At 43.7% G+C, this 25477-nt stretch overlaps 1 protein-coding gene across 5 annotated transcripts in view; it reads right to left on the bottom strand.

Moving 5' to 3' along the window:
- Positions 1-6363: 6363 nt before the first annotated feature.
- Positions 6364-25477, bottom strand: part of DAAM2 (dishevelled associated activator of morphogenesis 2) — a 202292-nt gene continuing 183178 nt past the window's right edge. For 4 of the 5 annotated variants that reach the window (XM_039697967.1, XM_039697968.1, XM_039697966.1 and 1 more), the window contains 3 exons: positions 22231-22362; positions 13831-14001; positions 12246-12461 (listed from right to left, as the gene is read on the bottom strand). In XM_039697967.1, the coding sequence (XP_039553901.1) occupies positions 12246-12461; positions 13831-14001; positions 22231-22362 (519 nt within the window). Of the gene's footprint in view, positions 12462-13830; positions 14002-22230; positions 22363-25477 lie in introns of all 5 variants that reach the window. The other variant, XM_039697969.1, reaches the window with a different exon arrangement.

The following is a 25477-nucleotide window of genomic DNA, read 5'->3' as shown; positions in this document are numbered from 1 at the left end:
TAGCCCTTCCTGCCCCTGCAGCTCTGCAAAGCCGCCACCCTGCTGCAGGACAGAGACACCTCATGTGCCTGATACAGGTTTGAGTGTGGCCAGAAGTCCTTTAACAGAATTTGTGAGTAAGACTGCATTCATGAGGCTCATCTCCTACCTAACCTAGCTAACATTTTAATCTAGTTTATGTGTCTCTGATAGCATCCTGCTCACAGTAAAATTCAATTAGCCCTTGCTGTTGTAACCTAAGTTAAGAAACCTGTTCTCACAAAAGCCATTTATAGAAAGGAAGGGAAAAACCCAAGTATTCCTCCCACCTCGCATGGCACCAGCAAGAAATCCCTGCCAGACACACTCTCAGCACCTGTTTCCCTGTCCACATGAGCACAGGAGCCGCCTCTACATCCACAAGTGGCTCTGCTCAGAAATGAGCACATCAGCTCATCAGAGCAGCTGTGCCAGAGCTGCTGCTCAGGGGCTTTACCATGGCCTGCATTTAGCCTCATCCCTCAGACAAAATGTCTCCTCACACACACAGCTGAAGCTTTCCAAAGGACAGATTGGGCACTGATGGAGCCCCCTGCACCCATCAGGGCTGGGAGTGCCTTGGAGGCTTTCAGGAAGCAAAGCTCCACCAAGGACCATGGGAAGGAAAGTGAAGTACAGCTCCAGACCTTGCTTCTCTGAACCAGAAAGTTCACACAAATGTGGGACAAGAAAAGCTGACAAAGACTTCTGAACCAGTCCCAGAATGAACAGGAAAAGAAACAAGAATGATGGCTGAAGGAATGGCTGAGCAACATGAAAAATGGTGAAAACAGTGGCAAGGTCATGGTGTCCATGCAGCTGCTGCCTCCAGGCTCATGTGCCAGCTCTTCCAGGGCTTCAGGACCATCTCCTGTCCTGAGTACAGGCAGGACTTGCTGCTCCTTTGCCTATGAGCACAGAGTCAGTTCCTGGCATCACATGAAGCTTGTTTCAACCCAGGCAGAAAGGATAGTCCCACCACTACTGGCCTGGACTGTGATCCAACAGAACCTGACCACATGTATGTGGGCCAGACCAACATGTCATGTTTGGTAAGTCACTCAAATTATTGTTTGCAGATGGGGATACTAGCCTGGCATTCCCATTCATCAGTGCACTCTGCAGTGAGCACCTAGAGACAGATTTCCAAGCCTCGGTGCTCCTCATGCCTGATGTGCAATGGGAGAAAATGATGTTTGCTTCCAGATTGACAAGTCTGTTTTTAGCAGATGGACTTTTGTCCCTTGATTTCTCCTGAAGATTAGAGGAAGATTTCACTTTGCTGCCTCCCAAGGGAAAAGCTACACATGTGTTGGTGACAGCCCAGACCCTTTTCTAAAGAGAGTGAGCTGCAGACTTTCAGGGTTCATTGCAGAGCTGAGGAAAAGGGTGAGGAGGAGTAAGAAGAAAAGTGAGCTAGCCACTGGAGATGATCTCAGGAAAGAGCCTGTCTCTCCATCAAAGCTGTTATTTTTGTAAGTATGCCCATTTTCCCATAATTACACTGGTTCTGCTCTGCACAGCACTAAGTCAGGGTCTACTGATCGCTGTCCAAACTTCTGCTGCCTTCCTGTTTGTATTAGGGTGCCAGCATGGGTTAAAAATGAGAGAGTAAGACTGCCTCAGTATCTGATTTACCCCCTTTCTTCCTTCCATCTTGATTTGGGATGTACTGGTCAGCATCCCCCAGGGAGAGGATTAATCAGGAACAGACAGCTGGCAGCTGCCTAACAAGGCAAGACCATGGCTATGGGACGAGCTGCAATTTAGAATCTCTTGCTTTGACCCTGGTACAAGTCCAAGACATGCTTGCTGATGCATCCCAGCACTGACACCCCAGGAGTTGGCACAATATCAGCACCCCCAAGGCCACAGCTAGCTCTGGTCCCAATGTCACATTGCTTCAGTGCTGAGGATGCTTCTGTGGTGAAAGGCTGCCCATCCCTGTGATTCCAGGGGCAGCTCCAACTCTCCAGCTGCAGAAAAAGCCTCCTCTCCACTTACAGAGAAGCTCTCATTTCAGGGACCAGAGCAAGGGAAGGCCATTCCAAAAGGGCAACACAACATCTTTAACATTTGGTCCCTGGATGAACAACAGCTGCACCATAAGGAGGACAATGGGAAGGTAGGACACAGCATCCGATCTGCCTGGCAACCCCTGCCCCATGCAAAGCCAAGCTGAGTGCAGAGCAACAGTGTTTGTGCCAGGGTCAGTCCACTGCCAGGGGCTTCACCTGAAGACTGAGGTGCCCAAGCTCCTGCAGCTATTAATACCACAGGGAAAGGGCAGCAGATCCTCCCAAGGTGGGCAAGAAACAGAAAGGAATTGTGAGGGTACAAGAGAGATGTGAACAGGGCTCAGATATTGAAGGAAATTAGGAGCAGAAGCAGGGGGTACTCTACAGAAGAATGGGGCATAACTCTGAAGAGTTTTCTGCTTGGGAACCCAAAAGGAAAGAAAACACTGGATCAGACAACCCTGGGGAAAATCTGCACTTTGGGCTTACCCAGCTTCTTCTGCAAAGTAAGAGCAGATTCAGACTTGCTCAGCAGCAAAAACATAGTGTGTGTTACACAAAGAAACTCTTGCCCAGTCATACCACCTTACTGTGAGCCCAGGGGTAAGCAAGTACTGGGATGATTCATACTTCTGGCCTTGAAAACACCTCATGACTGTGCAGGGGCTAAAATGACAGTTACCGTCACCCCAAAGGCTGTCACACCCAAATAGCACTCAGCCAGGCAGAGCCTGATCACAGGAATATCTAGTGAGATGCTGCAGAACACCATTTCTACCCTCTCAAATCCAGGAACCATCCAACCTTGGATGGGGGTTGGGGGGAATCCATCTTTGTTCTTTTACAATGTTGCTACAACCAAATGAAAAATAGCTTAAGCCTAAAGTAGATGGACATTCATTTTCCTCCTATTTTGTTTGCTTCCTTCTGTGGGCAACAGAGCATGCACAAGCTTTTGACAGTTTTTTTTGCATTCCTCAGCCACTGTGCACAAAGCACCTTCTGATACCTTTACAGACCACTGGTTTTCCAGAAAGCACCACTGGCAAAACAGCGACAGAGTTTGACAATCAGAGCATGAGCCATGGATTCACCACAGGCAAGTTCTTGGTAGTCTCTCATGGGGCATCTAGGCCAATTCTTACATCACTCATGATATTTTAGGGAATGATAAAATATGAGCTTTTTCTCTGCAGACCTACTGCTAAGGGAGAGTCTTTACTTACAAACAGATGAATAATGAGTATTTCTCAGATTTCTTGAGACAATCACAGTTCTTCCCCCCACCATTTAAAACCTCAACAAGGAACATGGAGAGACAGGAGCCCTCCTCCCTACTCTCTGCAGGGGCAGACAGCAACATCACACAGTGCCCAGCACATCCACCTCCCTGACTGCTCCATAGGATGGGGTGTCCATCCTGATGTCAGCTGATGTCAGCCCTGATCCCCAGGTCCCTGCAGCCTCTGTGTGACTGTTGTGCTTTCCTTGGTTATCAGCTGACTCAGTCCCTGCTGGAAGTGCTCTGAATAGCCCTTCCATGAAGGGAGAGTATGGCAAAGGTCCTGCTATAACATGACATACCCAATCACTACTGAACATAGACACTTCTAGCAAACAAAGGCCTTTTTCCACACCTCACAGCCATAAATTATGAAAGTCTTTTCCCACATCACAGAATATTCTGAGTTGGAAGGGACCCACAAGAATCATAAAGTCCAACTCCTACATTAATGCCCTGTACAGGGATTGAACCCACAATCCTGGTGTTCTTAGCACCATACTCTGACCAACTGAGCTAGTCTTCCCCCTCCCATTTCCCGATTCTTTTTTTAAATTAATGCAATTAGAGATCTGTTCTCCTTCCATGAGCACTCAAAAACTTGAGTGAGCTCAACACAATTATGCCCCACATCTAAAACCAGGTAGGCAAAGAACAATTCCTGGATTCCCATGTTAACCTATTCACAGCATTTCAGACCCTTCTGGACCCCTGGGGTTCAATGCTGTCACATGGTAGGAAAGATGCAGCAGCTCACTCAAAGCAAGCCTCCACCTCAATGCTGAGTGTGGCGTGGGTAGAATTAGGGAAAAATGGCAAAAACAGTAAAAGGAGAAGAAAAAAAGGCATAAGACATGAAAGAACAGCAAAAGGAGGGTAAAGACAAAAAGGGAAAAAGGACCTTACCTCCTGGTGAGTCTAAGCAAAGCAGAGATAAATAGCAACTATGCCTCAGAGAAAACAGCAAGAAGCCCATTAACTACAGGAACATCAAACAAACAAACGCTATCACAACAATGTTGAAAACCAAAACTTTTGGGCTTTGAGAGGGGGGGAATACTCTCAAACTTTAATTATTTTATTTCCTAGTGGTACAAATCTAGGGCCAAGCAGATTTCTCCCAGAAATCTCCATGTCCACTATGGCAGAGATAAGAGTCACCTTTGTTTAAGCAGAAGCCAAAAGTTAAAGAAAGAGAAAACTGAGAAATTATGCACTCAGCCCTTCCCAGCAAGAGCAGAGAGCTCCCATTACACTCCTCTTCACTCCCAGTCATTCAGGGCAGCTAAACCCCAGTCCTAGATTTGCTCAGAAAAAGCCATGAGGCACTTACCTTGCTCTGTGCAGTGACAAGGACAGGCAAGTCCACAATCATGGGAAAGGTATCAACCAGGAAGACAGAAGGAGGCTTCTGTGATGGACCCATGCTGCAGGGCAGAACACCAGCTCCTCACTGTGTGCTCCAACCCCAAAGAAAATATTAAAGAAATTCTTCTTACAATCCAGGCAGGATGTCTGCCTTGTTTAATGCAAAAAATTCAAATGCTACTGGGTTTCACCTCTAATAAGAGGAAAAGCAATGGTTTGACTTCCTCTACCAAACCCCAGCTGCCAGGGTAGAGAACTCAGGGAGGACCCTGCATTTTCATCCTGTCTCTACCACTCACATGATACAGATATTTCAGAAACATCCCTTTGCTTTTGCCTTTGCATTTGTACAACAAGAACCTAAAAGTCAGAATTTTAGCAGAGTGTGAACCAAACAGATAAAAACAGAGAAACGGAAAGTCTTTCTAACGACTAAAAGCCAACTACCTTCCCACAAAGCACTCGAACTCCCATTTGCTGCTTGTTGATCCTCAGCCTGTGCAAGCAATTACACCCTGATTGCTTTTGCTGATTTCCACAGTTCTTCCCACCTGAGAGCCAGAGCCAACAGCTGGGGCTTTGTCTGTGGTCCCTGAGAACTTCAGTGCTGCCAGAATGTGCTGCATAGCCAGCAAGGCTCCCTTTGGAAGCTAGGCATGATCTCACGAGCTCAAGGTTAAAGCATTGCCCTTTGATGGGCTGAAGATAAGAATTAAACGTTGTGGCTTAAGGATAATTTTGTCAGCATGTTCTTTCCATTAACAGAGATGGGGAGATCTGTGCATGAATGAAACAGCTGTTTCACCCATCACCTCTATGATGAGGACAAGGTTCTGCTCCTGAACTTCAAGCAATTCCTCAGCACACACTTCAATTCAGCCACAAATTAGCCCTAACCCTTGTGTGCATCTTACTCACCCGGCTGTTCTGCATCTAACTTCTCTCAAGACTCCCCACCCTGCTTTTCTGAAGTCTTCACTCCTGATGTTGGCTTTCCTGTTTTCTTTTCAGCTGGCCTTATTTAACTCCTTCCTTGGAAGCAATGCTCTCCTACCCACTCCTCCTCTGAGTCAACGCTCTTGCTGTCAGGATGTTGCTCAGTTACACAAGCGAGCTCAGGGTCAGTGCTGTTGCCCTGCACTCCCTTCCTTGTTTGGAATAGTCATGTCCAGACATGGATTATGAACTCCTAGATATCAGAACCATCTTACTTTCTTCTTTTTCTTTAAGTGAATGCCTATGTACCATATGTAGTTCTGAAAGATGAATGAAAGAGCACATGGATTATGAACTCCTAGATATCAGAACCATCTTACTTTCTTCTTTAAGTTAATGCCTATGTACCATATGTAGCTCTGAAAGATGAATGAAAGAGAGCTTTATAAGGAGACCCTTGGATATGGTAACCTGCTGGCTCTGTAATCAGCTCTTCACCATTGCACAGCGCGAGGAGAATGTGCTTGTGTTCCACGGTGTTGCTTGTGCCCCCAGAACAACCTATGGAGCTTCTCAACAGCTCTGCAGTGACAGTGTCACCCAAAGAGCTGCATACTCTTGACCAAAAACCCAGAGCTTAACAAAAAACTGCACCCAGACCCTGACTTACCTATTGGGCTTTGCAGCAAAATGCACAGAAAATGAAACTACCAAAAAATGTACAGAGACACAGTGGGGGCAATATATCTTTAATTTTTTTTGCTTTTGTTTTTTAGTATTACAGTATATTCTTATAAAAAGATACAGATAAAAAGGACACTACAGGATTTGTACATTTAATTCACCTATAGTCTTAAACTGACTAAGAAATGAGGATAGGCCAAGGCATTACAGCAGCACACAACCTCCCACTTCAGTAAGCAGCACTGTACTTTCTAGCTTGGCAGGCAGGGCCACCTCCCAATGTGACCTGCGAGTTTCAAGCTGAGCAGGCTTGCAGGGGAGCAGAACGGCTGCAGGTGGGGATGACTTGGAAGGGAGGCGTTGAGCACAGAGCGGCTCAGGTACCGAACATTCCTTCACAATTCTAAAAACTGCAAAGAGCTTTAAAGAGACTGTTTGAAGGCAACATGAAGGGGGCAAATGGCTTGTCAGAGAGGCTTTTCTAGATCACTTTGCTCAGAGCTCCTAGTGGGGTAGGTTGAAAAGACCATGCTCTACATGAGCTGTGGTAGAACATCCTGTAAATAGACAAAACTGTCTAAAGGAGAGTTTTAGTCCAGATCCTACTTTTAATTATGCTGATGTAAAACCAGAGCAACATGAACTGTTTAGTGTGGATCAATTCTACATTACTACCCATAGCAGAAGACTCTGGTTTGGAACCATCCAAACTCTTTCATTACATGAGTTTCCAAAACACCACACTGGACTGGCATCCTGCTCAGCACGCAGAGTGCACAAATGTGGCCAGCTTCAGAGAATACTGGTCATCAAAACTACTACTTAGATTAGTAGATAGCTTTTTTAATGCATTATGTAAATAAATATATAAATTCTATATTTTCAGTTGGCCAAATTGTGTTATCCAGGTTGGCCACTTCTACCTTTATAAGAGAAACAAGGATGGCCAATGGAGACTACCTCTTTTCATGGCAGGCAATCAGAAATCTCCTGTGTCAAGCACAGGAGCCAAGGAGCCATGGCCAAACACCTTCTGATTGCCAGAGACTCCATGGGTTACAAACCAATCAGTAGAAAGATTTTGCTTACCTGAGGTAACCTGGGGAGGTGGGCTGGAGGAGGAAAGAGGTAAAGTAGATGAAATAGTTCTTTGGCCATAAAGATGGGGAGGAATATTAGCTCTGAGGAAGGAGAACTGTCCCAGTTTTTCTCACTGGTGTGTTAAATCTGGTGAGAAGTTAAAGGGTATGAACCACTTTTGGCCATCTAGCCAAGCTTCTCTGGAATTAAGGACCAAATTTGTGTGGAAGGGTGAAGTTTGGGCATGCAAGTATGCACCTTAAGTCTTTTCAGTCTCCTCATCATGACACATGGTAAAAAACAAACATCTTTTGTAGAAAGTGGTCTAAAATAACCAGCTTCCATCAGATCACCACAAGCTTTAAAACGAGAGCTTTCCCACAACCAGGATTACCAGGGGCAGAGTAATTACGACAAAAGCCAAAAGGTTTTTTTCCTCCCTCCCCTCCCACACCAAGACTGCTCACCTGCATCCCCTGGCCTGGCTCAGCTGGCACAGGAGCCAAGCTAGCTCTCCAGCTGGTGTAATGCCCTGGCACGGTCTCAATAGTCTTTGCTGTAATGCAGTGTATACATACATACAAACATAGCAAACTAAAATAAGGCAAAATAAATAGAGGTGTCAGATTTACAGGTTCCCCTTAGAGATTCCTAAAACACTTTTTAAAAAAAATCATTTAAACCCCCAAACAAACAGACAAACAAAACCCAAAACAACCAACCTAGAAACAAAACTGCATATATCATGTACATCATCTACTATACAACGGATCTCATTTCCCCTCACAGAAACTCCTGACACAAGCTTCTCCCGTGCAATCCAGCTCAAAGTGTGATCTTTCCTAAAGAAAAGGAAAGATTTAGCCAGTGGGGCTGATCATTATGGAAACACCTGCCCCATGGTCTCCCACCAGGATCCTTGGCAATTCCTTTCCCTTCCTCAGACATTGTGAACACATTACAGAAATGCTTCTGAAGAACATCCAGGTTTTTTTCCCTACTGAGGAAGTCTCTCAGCCCTGAACACTAGTTCTACTTCCGTTCTCATAGGGAACTGGTGCCTGTACAATGGCTGTGCTACAGAGCATGGAAGAGTCTTGCTCCTTGAAGTCACTTTACCTTGTAGCATTTCTAGAGACACAACAGACTGTGAAGAGTGACTCAGTTAAAAGCAAGCAGAAGGGGGAGGGAGTCTTCTTCAGTGTTTTCTGGGCTCATCCTCATGCAACCTATGCAGCAACAGTGCAGAGACACAGACATGAGTGAGCACTAGACCTCTAGGGACAAATTCTGGAGAGTTAGGAAGTACCTCTTCTAGGTGTGAGGAACTTCATCATGAAGTCAGCAATCACTGTATTTCTGCAAGAAGTAGAACACGTTTTCAATTATGCCTTTCTTTCTCACATCTCCTCCTTCTCCGCTTATTTCCAATCACAGAGTGACTTCTCTTAAAATGCTGCTTCTATGCACAGGTGCAAGGACAACAGCAGACCCTAGCTCTTCTCCAGCTTCTCCAGTGAAAAAGCAAACCTCATGTTTGCTTCCTAAACCTACTCAGGAATAAGATTTTCCTTTCTCCTTCAACCTGGGAACTCAACTACAACTGCTGAAGAAGAGAGTATTTTATATGCACTCACAGTACCCAAGAGATGAGAAACATGGACAAACTTGGCTTCAGCAAGAATCTGAGGCCAGGCCCTACAGCAGAGCCAATTTTTTCCTTATCTTCTGTGTGGGTAACCTCATCTCATACAGTACATAATTTAATGGGCCTCTCTGCTTGTCACCACTTGTATGAAAACACTGCTTGCCTCAGTGTGAAACTGAGCTTTTCCAAAACCTTTATGAACTTTCACCATGGAGTCAAGAGCCTGGGGGACTGTCCAGCACACTGAATGAAGCTTTTGCCACCATTGCTGATTCAAAACAGGGAGCCTGGGGCACTGGAGTGCTGAGAAAGTTGAGCTGCATTGAATCAGGACATGACTCTGAGCTTTCTGTCCATCCCCTTAAGGATCCCACAGCTGATTTACAGGAGCTGCACAAACTCTCATTATTAATGTATGAGTTAAAGAGGTGGCAAAACCATAGCAGCTTTCTCTGACTCCCAGGGTGGCTGGAGTGCTGTTGCGTACCATCATGCAGGACCTCTTTAAATCAGGGCTGAACTGTGTACACAAAGGGACAGAGGATTTATCACACTCTCTGCTTTTGCTACATTTGTGGCCTGGCAAAGTGACTTCAGTTTCAGAAAGCACAGCACAAACCTGGTTTGACAAATACAGGGGCAGGGGAAATGCTGTATTTATATTCAAAGGGTTTGCCCTGAGGTGTTTCTTCTCTGGCAGCTGCCACACTGACAGTCTGCCTTATCAAACAAGTACCTGGGGAGCAAGCAAGCAGCTGTACTTGCACATCATCTTGCACTAGGACTGACCTTGGCACTACACATGAAGTTCTGGGTGAGTCCTAAACCCAGGGAGAACAAAGAGGGAGGAAAAGCCCCTACAATGTTCTAATGCCTAAAAGCATAATCTTTGGAATTCAGGGATTATTCAAATTTAAACTCAACTGTATACCAATTTGGCACATATTACCACCTCTCATATGGCTTACATGGCATAGGTTACATGGCATGCTTTAAAACAAGACAAACAAAAGGGCTGGGATATATAGCAAGTCTACTTCAGGGAGCAGCAAGGAGCTTGTTAATATAATTTACAAGAGACATTTCTAAAAATCCATTTGTAATTTAAAATAAAAATGCTTAAAAAAGTGAGATTTTTTCTTAAACTTTCAAAAACCTTTATGAAATAGTCTTTCTTCTACAAGGTGCTTGTGTCCACTGCAATAGGCATTGCTGTTAATAGCTAATCCCAGAAGGGGAGTGGGATGGTAAGGGAGGAGAATACACCCAGCTCTTGTAAGATACCAGCTCTTTACGATGAGTATTATACAGAGGCGCGGCAGTCTGGAATGTCCTAAATAGGGAAATTCAAGGGTGGGAGACTCAAAATCCAGTAAACAATGAAACATCAGAGTTTAACAATTCTGACTTTTTTGCTTCTCTTCTCTCAATTCTCTTTTTTTGCTTTTAATAGTTTACATAATTATTTAACTCTCAAAGTGTTCAGAAAACCACCACAGTTTGCTTCTCCAACATTGTAGTGTGTAATACTGATCAGGCAGCGTGCATTGCAGAGGAAGTTCTGTTCTGCAGACTCAGTGCAGAGCCTGAGGTTAAGTGACATTCAGAGAAAAATCAAACCAAATGATTAAACTTCCCTGGGATTCCTTGACATTTTGTGCTATTGACTAATGCAGCAATTTGTAGATGGTGGGTCCCTCTTCTCAAATATTCTCTCTTTTCTTCCTGTCTAGGAGAAAGAATCCATCACCAGTATTTCTTTTTGTCTTTTCCTTCTCCAGGGAAGATAATAAAAAAAGAAGACAAGTTTGAAAAAAAGGTAAAAAAAAAAGGCCATGACAGCCCACACAATCCAATCCCTTTTCTAGAACCATGAAGACACACAGAATTCAAGCCTCTTCTTGGGTTCTTTGCTTTTCTGCTTATATATTTAATTCCTATAACTTAACTACATATTTATTTGTTTCTTCTGAATTAACTCCAAAGCCTGCTTGGCTTACACAATTCTGTGTCCTCCTCAAAAAATTCTCAGTTTTAATTATGGAGCTCTCCCTTGGTTCATCCCAAGTGATTTCTTAAAAATGAAAAAAGCAGTGTGCTCCAAGGCTCTCCTTTGACACCATTCATACCTTTATGAGTGACGTGGTTCCCCTCCTCAGCAGTGGAGGTCAGACTGTTGGACAGAAAGACCAGTTCATGCCAACAGCAATCACAGCTAGCATCAAGTGGAAAAGAAATTTCACAGGCAGTGAACCTGTTTGCTACTGGAGACCTGTGGATGATACTAGGGAGCTCCCAATTTCCCATCTTGCACGAACAGATAAGAAATTTTCCACTGATTCTCTACCAGCCTCCAGCAATGACAACAGGCTCTACAGTTATCTACTTGTTATCCCAACCTGGAAGTGGCTTAGTTTTCTAAAAGAAAGCCAGAATTTCTTTCCAAGAAGATGCATTTCATAGCTTTGAGACTCAACCACTGAGAAATTCCAGAAAATTCCTTCTAGCAAAGCAGAATCCAAAAGACTTTTGCAAATTATTGTTTGTTGATCTTGATTCTTGATTTTCCTTTTGTTACAGAAACAGAAGACTTCTTTCTAAGCTTCACTTGCTTTGGATAGTGTAGGCCACACAAAAATACTATATAGGACATGAGCTTAAATGCATTTTTCAGGTGCTAATCAATGGCTTATAAAATTCAGTTCTAGAAGGGAATTGGAAACTTGAGACCCATATCCCAACAAACCCCTGAAGGCCAGTCTAGTTCCTGAAGAAGTGATAGCTGTTTACAGAGTTGGTCTGAAATTAGTCTTCCCTGTTATCAGCAAGACGGAGATCATGACTAGCTTTTACTTTGGCACACAGAAAATTAACTTGTTCCAGCTGTGAAGCTGTCTGCAAGGCCCAAGTACTTCCTGTCATCACTACGGGGCCTTTGATGACCCAACAAACTCCCAGAAGCAAATCTGTCAGCTCTGCATGGCCCAGTCACAGGCCCTGCTGGATCCACAGAGGCACTTTTATAATGGTTCAAAGTAGGAGCACAGAAGAAGGGTGAGAGGAAAGCTGATCATGGAAAGGTAACGTCTCTAGCTACAGACCAAAGCCTTTGGGGCAGCTGTCAGCCAGGCGCCATCACACACATTCATCTTCCTTGTTTTGCACTTTTTCAACACCTTCTTTTGGTTGATTATTTCTCTTCCTCTTGTAATTAATAATTTAGCTTTGTCACCACCCGCTCACGGCTTGTCTCTAAGCCTTGGTTCCCCGAACGCTTGCGGTTTCGCTTGAGCTTGGATAAGTCTTTGTCAAAGACTTCACCCGACCTTAATGCTGACACCAGGTCATCAAACTCTCCACTCTCTTCAGAAATGCTTCCAGCTTTTGCTTTCTTTTGTCGCCTCTCTTTCTCCCTCTGTTCTTTTAGCTGTGGAGAAGGACACAGAGTTTTAGGATTAGCTAACCAAGATGCCAGATCACTAGGTACACTGCCAAGAAGTAGCTAAAATGCATCAGCACAGATTAGGGGAAAAAAAGAGTAGGAGCTTATCCACAAGGCCAGCACCTGTGCCAAGAGCAACAATAAGCCATGCTGGGCTTCTCTTCCACACAGGCAAGAAGAAAGCAGGAGAAATGAGGAATGAGTAGCAGCACACGTCTGCCTCACAAAGCACAATCGGCCTGCAGCAAAAGGACACACAGAATCTCTCCATGCTGCTGCTGTTTTTGCACTAATTTTACAGCAGGATAGTGCCAGCTCAGTTCTCTCTTTCCACTGCTCAGCTCTAGAATCAGTAGAACTGGCAAGGGATGGTGGTGGCTATGAGGAAGCAGGTCGCCCACTCTGAAAATGCATTGCAGGAAGACTCTTTCCATAAGGCATCCCTCACGGCATACTAGGCCTATGAAACCATCCTACAGTGCTTCAACAGTGGGCCCTGAACTTTCCAGGCTGGCTGAGAGGAAACTTGAGCCTATGTCCTGGCATTTTATACCTGTGTCTAACAGTAAGGCTGGAATCCCTGTGTTTTACCTCTCTCCTCTCCTGAAAGAAAAAAAAACACTGCTTTTGGCTCAGCAAACATTTAAATCAGCAACTCCCCACAGCGCGGCCTGGGGCCATGGCAGCAGCGAGGGCTAAGGCGTCAGCAGGGGGGAAGGAGGCAAGGGACTGCGAGTTCTCAGACAGCACAGAGGCTGAGCTTAGAGGGGGAGGCTGGTTCACACGAACCCCTGGGGACACACACGTCTGTCCCCCAGCAGCAAAACTGACAAAGCTCTCCTGCAACATCAAGGCCAGACACGGTCCCAGTAATGAAGGCATTAAGGCCAGCCAGAGACAAATACTGCTGGTGTGGGCTGCAGCAGGTGCCAGGGCATTTGCTGTGTCACTGTGCACTGTGAGATGACAGGCACACAGCAGATGATGATGGAGTCTGACTGGAAGCTGACCAGCTTGGCAGGACCGGAGGAAATCTGGCTTCTTTGCTTGCTGCCCAAAAGCAGGATAGTCTGGCATGGGGTGGTGGCAACCCCATCCTGCAAAGTCTCAGGGCAAAAAAGCCTAGGCTAGATTTGGTATCTGAATCCAAAAGGGGATAATTTGGGAGTCAAACAGTACATCCTCCAGAGCTGATGAAACAGCAGGGAAAATGTCATATATAAGAACAGAATGATGTTAAAGAGAGTTGTCAGGGAGAAGAACATAAAACAGTAAGAGGACGTGAGCACTGGAATTTCTCTCAAGGCATGAAAAGGTGAGGGAAGGAAACATCTTCATGTGCCCAGATCCTCACCATGGCCTCCATGCGTGCCCTGCGCTCCTCCTCTTCCTTTTTCTTCCTCATATTCTCCAGATCTTGCTTGGCCTCTGCAAATGACTGTAAGAAAGTGTCGAAGATGCCAAAAAATTCATCTGGCTGCATCTTGCCCTCGGTCTCTCCAAAATGCTTCAGTGCCTTGGCATACTGTCAAGGGGGCAGAAAACACAAGAGCCATAATTAGGTATGCAGTTTGGTGAAGACAGCAAGGATAGCTTATGAATAACCACACCATGTAATTCAATACCCTCTGAGCATTCATGTGGCAAGAGTAGAAACTACCCCCAGCAACAGAAGTGCTTCTCCTTAAGGCAGGTGCTTCCATCCTTGAAGAGTCTGCTCTCCTGGATATCCTTCGGGCAACATGCAGCAATAGTGCTGGAGAGCACTAACTGTCCACTGATACAAAAAATGACCATTAGTTCCTGAGGGCAATACAGTAATTTCAGAGGATGACACTGTGGCCACATCTTGGCTGCAGGACAGTCAGGCATGGAAAACAAGTGAGCTAGCTGGGGAAACAAGTAGTTTTAGTCCCTACTTTCCCCTTCCATCTTCCCTTCAAATACACTTTCAAAATGCCTGGAGGTAAAAGTTTTTTGCCATAAAGCTACAGTCTGTCCTCTCAGAAACCTTCTGCCATGTCATCCATCTCTCTGGAGTCTTCTGAGTCAGGGTGTTGCCCGGGAGAGAGGAGACTATAGACAGACAAGGCATGAGAGAGGGGCAAGGAAAGCAGCCAGAGCTCCCGGGCAGACTTAAAAGAGAGTGAATACATCACAAGTGGTTTTTATTTTAAAAGGCAAATGTTGAGGCTGCAGGACACATATGGAGGCAGCCAACTGGCAGGACTTCAGTCACAGGGCAGTCCTGATGGGGATATGGTAAATTCACAGCAACCCTTGGCTCTTGGACATCAGTCCTGCAGTAGTTGTACTCTTTCCTTTGCACTCTCACACTCCCAAGCATGTCTCATTGCTCACCAAAATGCACTCAAATGCAAGCACATATAGTCTGTCAATGGCATGTACACACGTACAGTAAGTGCTGTGTAAGGACACACATCCATTGCCCAGCCACCACTCCTCAGTGCTGCAGCAAGCAGCCCTAGGAACACACTCCTGACAGCTTCCCTAGCATTCCCTCTTGCACTTTAGCAAAGAACCACAGAGCAGAAGATCATCCTTACAAACTTTTACATTTACCAAACCAGCCTGACTGTCTTCAAGCTCTCTGATGCATGTTTTCAGCCCATACTGACACAGGCCAGCTTCCCATTCCTTATGTGAGTGCTCTTGCAGAATGGAAAAGACTGTAAGAACAGTTCAGGCTCTGATCCCAGCACAAAATGAGTTTGGAAGCAGGTCTTATAAACCCTTCTGGCCCTGTACCAGGTAAAGCATAAACAATGTCTCCCAGTCAACTGCAGGGGGAAGAAATCTCCAAAGAAAGCAACTTCCTTCTGGCACAGCCTGAGAGATTCAGCATCTCCCCTTCTCTGCTATCCCTGCCAGGCCCACAAAGCAGTTTGAAGCAATAGATTCTTTTTTCTTTCTTTAAAAAGGCTGTGTTCTCAGCCAGAAACAAACAAAGAAACCCAAAGAATCTTGGAAAAAAAGTGTTGGAAGAAATGCAAATTGCTTTGAGCTACCAAACATGGCAGGAGTTGAAGGAAACACTACATAGAAACAGCAACAGATTACTTCTCTGTTTAACTCCTTTTTTCTGAAGCCTCTGAAGACATTCACACAAGTATGCACACCTAGACCCTCTCCCCACTCCTCTCTGTAATTTTATCTGTATATAATACACACATAGGCTTTTTGAATATTAGGGAAGTGCAGCAGTCTACAGTAACCCACAATGAACCAGCACCAGCTCTTTGGCAGAGAGCATACAGGCTGTAAATACCACAGAAGGAGATAAAGCATCTCCGTATGCTGTTTTCTCATCTTGCTTGCTTCAGTGTGACAATCAGCTAGGGAGGCAGAAAAGTGCCAGAGAAAGACTTCAGCACAGGCATTGCCACCACTCCTTGAACACACAGAGCACCTGATGCTCATTGCTCAGAGGGGATGTGCTACCTGGAATCTCTTCTCACCTGTCATTAACTCCTGTGAAAATTGAAAGTAAAGCATAAATTAAGAGCAGTGACTAGAGCTGCCAGCTAGAAGGAAGGCTTGTCCAACTGCTGCAAAGCCTGAAGTCAGGGGCAGCTCACAGGAGACAGCTGTTGCGCCTTGTAATGCACTGCCTCCATCCCGTGTTCCTCCTGTGCTCAGCAAAGCTGAGTGAGAGGGCACACAGAAATGAGCTGGTTGAGTCCATTAATGTCCACAGGGGTTTCCTAGTCACTTAAGGAAGCTGGAGGTTGGAAAGGCAGAGATTCCTTGCCTGGGACTTTTGGATCCTACATACATGGAAGTCTCCTTTAGAGGGTGGTGTTGTCTGCAAATGTTCTGCACAAGGCCTGTCACCCTACTAGGACCAGCTAGTACGTGTCACACTGGCAAGAGGAGCTTTTGCCACTGCCTCCCCACTGCCACTCCAATGAGGAACAGTGTCACTGTGCTGGAAAGTCTCAGCAGCCTGGGAGCCTTCCAGACACACTCATGAGTCTAAGGTGTTGTGTTGTTTAAGCAGCAGCAAGGAGGCTGAGAACAGCCTGTCATTGGTGCTCTGTAACACAGGGCTTAGGAGGTCACAATCACTTACTGTAAAGCAGTGAAAGACAAAAAGCAAAAAATCTGTGAGCTGGATGACCTAAAATAACTACAAAAGGAAAAATCTGGAGTTCACTAAAATAAACATTCTCCTTCTTTTTCTACCCTCTCTGGAAAAAAAGCTGACTGAGCAGAGGAAGGCAAGTCAGGAGATCCAGCTTCTGCTGCCAGCTCTGCCCATGATGTGGCTTGGGAGCTCATGCTTCCTTTCTGAGGCTTGTGTTCTCCATTCATTACAGAACAGAAAGTGTCGCCCCACTAATCTGATACAGCAAATGGCAAAAAGCAGTTGTTCACATCTGTAGGGCACTGCACTAATGTAATGCACTATTGTAAAGAGGCACATGCTGTCTTTTCACTGCTTAAACTACAACAGACCCCTCTGGCTTTATTACTTTTTCTACTTCTCTGTAATTCTGGTTCTGCAACCACATGTGCTTTTCCAAAGCACCGGAGCTGGGATGAAGGGCAGTGAGCTGCTGCAGACAGCCTCCACAATGCTGTCAACAAAACCCAGGCTTCTACTTGCCCATAGTGGCTAAAATCACACTGCCTGCCTTACTCAGGGCATTAAGAGGCAGAGTGGCACAGATCAAGGTGCTCTGGATCACAGCTCTCTCTTTTGCTCTCTGTCACGGGATTTGTGTCACTGTGTACAGATTGCTTGACTGTTCCATGGCCAGATTCCCTGCCAAACAACACCAGCTCTTGTGCACAGTTGTGAAACCTGTAGTTAAGTCCTCATGCAGGAAAAATGCTTCCCAGAATTTTGCGATGTCCTCTAATATTGTGGAACAAGGGCTGAAACTTGCTTATTCCTGAAGTCATTTGGGGACAGATGACATGGGCAAAAGCAAAATGGAAAACTGTGTTTCAGCAGGTTTTCCACTGTAACACAGAATGGTATATCTATTTTCATTAAAAAATTCATTTCTGCACCATAAGGGCCCCCAAGCTCCATGATATAACAGGTCCACGAGCTCAGTGCCAGTTCTGTTTCCTCTGCCAAACTTTCCACTGAATTTATCCTCTTGCCAAAGCAAATCGTTTAGACAGTTGTTTATTTTAAAAAGCCATTTTAGCAAGGAGAGGGAAAGCGGGACAGCAGCACACACAAACTTTGCTATGCTTGCCAATGAAATGTTAAACAGTGGCAGAAGACCTCTGGAAACGGCAGGAATGGGGCTCTATGAGGAGAAGGAAAAACAGCCATGATAAAAATTTCCTGCTGTCTATGCTGTCTGCTGTTGCGGGAAGAGCCAATATGCAACTGAATTATACCACGCAGCCATGGAACATGAACTGTATTCCTCAGACAAGTGCTCTTGAGTGTGCTCTTATGAAGACACCAATTCACTACTGAGGCAGGTCAAATAAATGTCTCTTCTCTTTATGGGACAGCATCAGATCAGTTAATGGAAAGAGGCCTGCCAATTTCAGGCAGGACTGGGCCCACCTCTTTTTGTGCCTAAATGCTCTTAAAGGATTCTCCCAGGAGTTTAACACTTACATTGAGTTGCAGGTGCTTTAAACTTTTCTCGTACATAAGATGCCAACCTGCACTGCAGCATCTGAAGTTCTGTTACTGTACAACAGCTGTGTGATTTATTTACCAAATTTATTTGTAGAATACTTCATCTTGGCATTCTCAATCTCTGTCCTGACACATGCCTTACTCATTTCCCCAGTGGCTCACAGAAAACACCAGTCTCCAAAACGCACAACTGAAGTGCACAGCCTATAATTAATACTATAACTATAACTAGCACTTGGACTATAGCATTTCTTTGTGCTTCATAGCATTCTGCCATTAATGAGTATTTTCTTAAATGGTTTTCACTCAGCAAGCTTTCACTGCCTTTCTGTTCTTCAAAACAGTCACTTAAGTGCTAAGCTTATTAAATGTATGTGTAGATTCTGAACTCCTTTCTCCATCATGATAAATACCTTGCTTGAGAGGAACTGTCATCAGACAGACTGGAAATGGACACTTTTCTTACCCACCTTGCCCAGGCAGTAATCTCCACAGCATCTCTATAGAGAGGCTTAAGTCTGACATTTAGCACAGGAATGGCAATATCTGAGCAAGCAGACTTTGTACTCCTAACAAGATCCGAAGTGTCTTAAAAACAGGTTTGTTATAAACCAAGCACAAAGCAGAACAGTTCTCTGGAAGTCTAGTGATCTAAGTTCATACCTGTCATTATTTAAGTACATAGTAAAGATTAATATAGCACAAATGTCACCTTTTTCAACTAGAAAAATAAAATTCATACCATAGGAGGTTACTCTTCCTCTGCTTGGGCATTTTCATTGCTTTCCCACAGGAAACAGAGAAAAAAAATTCATGAATAAAATTCAACCTCTTCTTTTTTTGTTTAAAAAAATCAATTTTTCATCTGTTCAAACACATAAAAACTGGTGAAGGATTCCAGGGCAGAGTTTCACTTTCTCCTGCCCCCATCTTCCAGTTTATGGGAAATCGCAGAAAACATTATCCCTTGATCTAATCTATATACTCCCTTATAAAGTGGTATTGAAAGTGCGAAAAACACAAAAAGAACAAGAACCAGCTGTGCTGGAAAGCCTGTTTAGAGTGTTGGTCTAAGTTTTCAATCAGTTCTTAACCAAGCCATCTGTTTACTGCATGATGATAAGTACAGTTACAAGGCTTCCTCTAAAACATGGATGCTTGCATCTGACAAGCTGGCCCTTTAAATTTAAAACATCACTTCCTCCCCATGGCCACTGACTTTGAACAGTTCTATTCAAGCAAAAAGGCCAAAAAGGTCAGTACCTACATGGGATTGTGAAAAATATTGTCTGCTGAGAAGCTCAGCACCACACCTTGGTAATGGATTGTTTCCATCACTAAAGAAATTACTTTTGCTAATATTGATTTTTTTAAAAAAATATAAAACTTCCCCAGTTTGCAAAAGATAAGTTATATTGTTTTAAATCCCAGCTGAGAAAATATGGCTCTGATTAACTCATGGTAATCAATTAACCACATCTATATTTAGGATATCCAACTTCAGCTGTTAAAACTAGGGCTTCATTATTATTAATAAATCTGTGAGTCAGACCAGTTCTTCCTAGGCTCATTTGGATATTGTGCAAAGTCCTCCCTGCCCCACTACCTTTTTTGCTCAATTATCTTTGCTTTGAGAAATCAAAAAAAGAACAGGACAATCAGATGCCTTGGTCCTTCTCTTCCTTTAATTGGCTAGTTCCATTATGTTTCCATGGTAAGAAAAAAGCTTGTGATTCAACAAGCACAGAGAACCCATTGAGGTTGGAAGAAGTTATAAGCTTTGCGAAGAACATCTGGTTTGTTGAAAATTTCCAGCTTTTTCCTTTTTTTTTTTTTCTTTTTTAAGAAAGAAAAGAGGAAAAGAGGAAGAAGAGAGGGCCAAAATAATATGAAGCAAACATGAGAAATAGCTCAACACTGGTAAGGACAGACAGTTCCCTTACTGGAGTCCAAAAGCAGCTTTTTGCCAGTGGAAGAGCCAAAGCCATAGGTTGAGAAAAAGTTGGAATGGTGTATGTTCAAACATAGCAAGGGTGTGTGAGGAGAAGGTAGAGTAACGTTTCCTAAGCATGTTATAGTCATTAAAATAAAACATCTCTTTATGTTGAGTGCTTTATGTTGGCTATGTCTAAAAAAGCGTACAACAGCTTCCAGACATACTGGTCTGTCTGCAGGGAGTTTCTCTGGTTATTTTTAAAGCAAAAGAATGGCATTTTTCCTGAAAATGTCTGATCAAGGAAACTTGCATTGCTGTGCTGAACATGTACCACTTGCTGGTTTTTAACCCCCAACTGAACTTATAAAGAATTTGCATTGAGTTTTTGTCCTGATGTGCCAAAAAGAAAGGAGCACCATCATGTTTAACACCAAACCAAAAGTGTGCAGTCTAAGCCATGGACAGGGTGAGTATCTTTCAAAAAATGTGTGCCTAACTATAATGAAGTTGAAAATTTTACCCAGTCATAACACAAAAGCCCCCAGAACATAGAAAACCAAGTTTTTCTCAGTAAATTTAGTGGGGTCACAGAATGGGGTTTTTTTTGGGGTTTTTTTTGGTTGGTTTTTTTTTTTTTTTGTGCATAGAAAGCCAGTATGGTGTAAACATTATTATACTGGACGTAGCATGAATTTTCTCAAGAAACATGACAACAATGAAAAAATGGAAGTGTTCAGGGCCAGGCTGGAGAGGGCTCTGAGCAACGCAGTCTAGTGGGAGGTGTCTCTGCCCATGACTGGGCAGAGGAGGTTGGAACTACATGATCTTTAAGGTCCCTTCTAATCCAAACCATTCTATGATACTATGAAATAATTAATCACGTTATTCTCCCCACAATTTTTTTAGTGGAGTTAGACTGCCCAGCTTTGCCCTCTGAGCATTGCAAGAGGTACTGCCTCACTGGTGTTTGCCAGGGCAGCCCTCAATGACAGCCAGTAGCTCCTGCGTTTGCAGCTGCAAGTCACTATTACCAAGTTTATCTCCACAGTAAGGAAGTGTTTTTGAATCACAAAATAACACCATTGCAGAGGAACTGGATGAATGAGGAGTCTTACTGTCATGATCCTCAGCCTATATTTTTAAAATCTAAATTTTTAATAATTGGCGTACTGATCCAACAGCACAGCTTTCATTAGTAATGCAATAGGTCCTTTAACACTGAAAGGACTGACACCAGAGGGGAAACAATTCAATCCAAAAGAAATAACCCATTTGCTTCATATAGCCAAGCACTTTTAACGTGCCAGCCAACAAGGGCAGATTTGCCATTACATACAATTTACTTTAAAACTTGCTCTTCTCTAAACATTTTCATATGCTTATGATCTTTTCATATAAATTCTTCCTCATTCAGCTGAGAGACAGAGGGACTAGTGCCAGATTCCAGCCATCAGCAAAGAACAAGCACCTCAGATGTACCAATCTGGTAATGGAGGTGCAGACAGTGAAACGACAAAATGATTGCAGCAGCACCTGAAGAATAAACACACACATGGTACTGGGTGTGTAAGAAGAACCCAAAAACTTCAGACAAACCACACATGTTTGGGATTTCTATCTTTGTACTGAAATACACCCAGTAACAGAGGCATGGAAAAGATCAAGCATAGCTGGTGTAGCACTGTACCAGCCACTGAGAAGAAAATTAACTCTATCCCAGCTGAAACCAGGACACCAAACTACCAGGTACATTTTTAAAGGAAAGAGACAAAGCACAGATGTCCCTAGATGAATGAGCAAAGTGGAATGCAGTCAGAAGGAGAAGGTAAAAAGATGTGAAGTCACCATCACTAACAAAGGAACCCTTTATCAGCAATGGCTTAAAAGGCATTCCCTTCCACACTGTGGCAAGGTGTGGTATCCTGTAATGCAGGATATTGCCACTGCAATTCTATGCCACACAAGAATAATGTGAAAGAAAATTAGAAAAAGTGGGTAAGAGCAAAATATGTTCTAAACGGATATAGACCACATTAGAAAAAATAAGAAACTTCAGCCTAAACAATTTTCAGTGTCTATTAATTTTTCACGGCAGTCCCAGTACATTAAATCACTGTTTCCATTTTAATTCAGGCTTTTGACTGAGCTAATGAAACTCTAATCACTTCAAAAGGAATTCTTACCTTGTCTCTAGCCTCGTTGAGAAGGTCTTCTAACTCTGAGAAGCTAAAACTGGCCACAGTGATGAAATCACTCATCACGGGAACAAACCTGTCCCCTGATTCTCGCATGCGTCTCTTCTGATAATCCAGTTCCTAAAAGAGAAGAGATAGAGACAGGCAAGTGTCAAAGATTCCTCAGTGATGAGGAAGGCAGCAGGACACTCCATCTGTTTCACTCACGGCAGAGCATGCTCTGCTCCCACATTCATCCAGAGCTCTAACTTAGAAACCACTTTCTCACTAAGCCAGAAGTTTTTAGGCAAGAGAGGGAAGGTCAAGGTGGGATGAAGGAAGGTCCTGGTTACAGTTTCACTTACCCTCAAACAACAAGCACTCCCAAGAAAGCCATCAACATGGTAAGTTTCTAAAGCAACTTTACAATTTAAGCATCACCTACATGAAGTGCTGCATTTTTTTTCCCTATGCAAAATGACAAATGATAAAGAGCTTTGTGTAGCAAGTGACTTCAGGATTTTTAGTAGTGAGTTTTGCTCCATTGTCTCTTCCCATGCTCAATCAAAATGCTGTATACTTGGGAAAATGTGCTCTAGATCTCCTCTTTATTTCTCTGAAAAGCACCAGGTGAACAGCAAAAAAGACATCAAAATTGGTTCTTCCACTGAAGGACAAGTAGACAGATGCCAGGTCATTTGTTAGTATTTGTCTAAGCATTAGCTTGGACATCATAAAAGTGACAGTTATAAACTGGGGATATTGTGCTAAGAAGAGTTATGGAAAAAGTAAAAAGAATACATAAAACCATAGGAAGCAATGATCTATTTGTCTGCTACCTACAAAGAGAAAAAAAAACTGATTGCGAGATTCATTCTTTCTGGCTCAAGTTTTTTAGTTTTAAGCCAAGATTACCCATAGCTATCTCTTCACTTACTTTAATCATCATGCTTGAAACATGGACAGAGCTACAGAGCTGCTGAAACTGACTGATTTGTAGTGAGACAGGATGTCTCCCATGTCTGTGCTTGGCTTGTGTGCTGTTGACAGTCTCATGGGGACAATGAAATTGTAATCGGGGCATCCTCTTTATTCTCAGCTGAATAATCAGTGGGAATGATAAAGCCTGACTTTCTCTGTAGGGAAAGCAGCATGAAGCAGCAGGTCAAGTTACAATCTGACCCTCTGTTCCCTTTGGGAAAAAACCCTTTTGTGCTGGCTGCAACTCTAGCTCCGTGCATGTTGGGTGCTCTCTGTTACTACTCATCAAAATAGTAGTTCACAGAGCCAAATGGGTAGATTTATAAGCACCTATGGGTAGGTTTGTAAGTATCTATGCTGAGAAACATCTTGGAATTTGCTCCACACAGTGCTGCTGAATGCCAAGAACTACTTTGGCCATCAACAACCTAAAATCTGACATGATACATCTTTTGGTCTGGTGTGAGTTGGAAAGAGAATGTAACCACCACAAGGAAAGACCACAAAAGGAGAAAAGGGGCAGGAAAGGCAATGTGGAGGTGGCCAGCGAAAGCCCACAATAAAGAAGTGCTACTTCCCCTGCTTTGCATTAAATCCTCTTCTCTGGGTTTCCTAACAGATCACAAGGGACAGTCCTGGGAGCACTGCTCAGTACATCACTTAGCAGTGAATTTTGTCTACGTTACAATCACTTTTAAATGAACCTTACAAATACCAGAAATGTCACTTCACATGCTTCTGAGATTTTTTTTTTTATTTTCAGCCACTTCCATTCTAATTTTGAAGCTTATTTTAACTGAAAGTTGCTCCACTCTCTCCTTCCCCCTTTCTCTGGCAGATGAGTATAACAATTTTGTCATCTTACTCTGTTGAAAGCTATGGCATTTGGGACTATTACTTGAGAGCAGTGTTTTTCAAAGTAAAATGAAGATTAGGTGGTCCCTTTAATTTCAAATTCAGTTCTTCCCTGCAGAATAATTATCTCAAAATGCAAGAAAACTTTGAACCCACACATGACTACGTAATCATCCAGAGAGCAACACCACAGAATAATAAATTCTTCTGAATCTTCTAGAAATGGTCTCTACTAATCATAGTGGCACAACAGAGGCTGGAACTGGCCCTGGTGAGCTGGGCTGCTGGTTCTCTAGAGGGATGAAATGATTCAGTCATGGTAGTAATTTCTCAAGTGGTGGTTATGATATTCTTGCTGTATAAGAGAAGGGCTCTGCTGACAAAGTTCCCTTCCATTACTTATCTCTCCTTCTGGAAGCATCCTACACAAAGGCAACAGCTGTATGAATGTCTTGAAAATGAATGCATATTATTTTTACACAGAAGCGAGCTGCAAATCCAGGAAGCCAAATGGTTCATAGTACCTTTAAGAACATCTGACTATGAAACTATTTTTAGCTTTCTATTCTTAAGGGGCCTTGAAGAAACACCAGTCACTGGAGCCAAAGCTGTGGTGAGAACACACTGGAATAGAATCAAGAATCACACCTTCCCCTCCTCCCCCTTCCACCTGACAGTGATCTTCTATTGTTGCTATAGTGCTGCTTTTTACACGCCAGAAAACCACAAACTGAGCAAGCAGACTGGGAGGTGCTGGCAGCCTCAGAAGAAAAATACCATGGTAGGCGGAAGACTGAGGCAGGAAGATGGTGATTGTATGGGAAGGAGAGGTTGCCCATGGAACCCATGTATGGAAAAGAGAAGAAAAATCAGCTGTCAAGGCAAAGGGACAAATAATCCAATGAAAGAAAGCAAAACAGAATTAGGTACTCACATTTCAAAGTGGGGGAATTGTCTGTCCCAGCCAAATACTGGGCCTCTCTTCATGTCATGAACTCCATGTCAGCCTTCCCTTTACAGGTTCTTTTAATTCCCAAACACTGTACTCCATGTATGGAGCAGTATTTCTTCTCATTGCTGTATTCTCCCTTACCCCAACAGTCCAGAAATAAGGTTGGGAAAGTTTGGGTTTTTTTCTTCACAGGAGGATCCCTAGTTAATTAAACAATGAACTGCTGGCAACAGCCAGACAGCCTGGGGGCCACTGACAGGACAAAGATACCTTCCTCTACCCCAGAGGCAAAAGCAAATTCAGGTCACATGAAAGAAAATTAAACTCTTCACTGTCTTGTCTCATAGTGAATGAAAAGTACTGGAGGGTCCTTTTAGTCCCTTGTAAATAGGTAATCCTTGCACAGAAACTACCCAATACAATTTCCAACTAGCTTTCATTAGTAGAGGAGAAATTCCACCACTGTTG

This window comes from Passer montanus, unplaced genomic scaffold (assembly GCF_014805655.1).
Source record: "Passer montanus isolate IOZ18808 unplaced genomic scaffold, ASM1480565v1 scaffold12, whole genome shotgun sequence".
Classification (NCBI taxonomy): Eukaryota; Metazoa; Chordata; class Aves; order Passeriformes; family Passeridae; genus Passer; species Passer montanus.
This window is presented reverse-complemented; position numbering and strand designations above follow the sequence as displayed.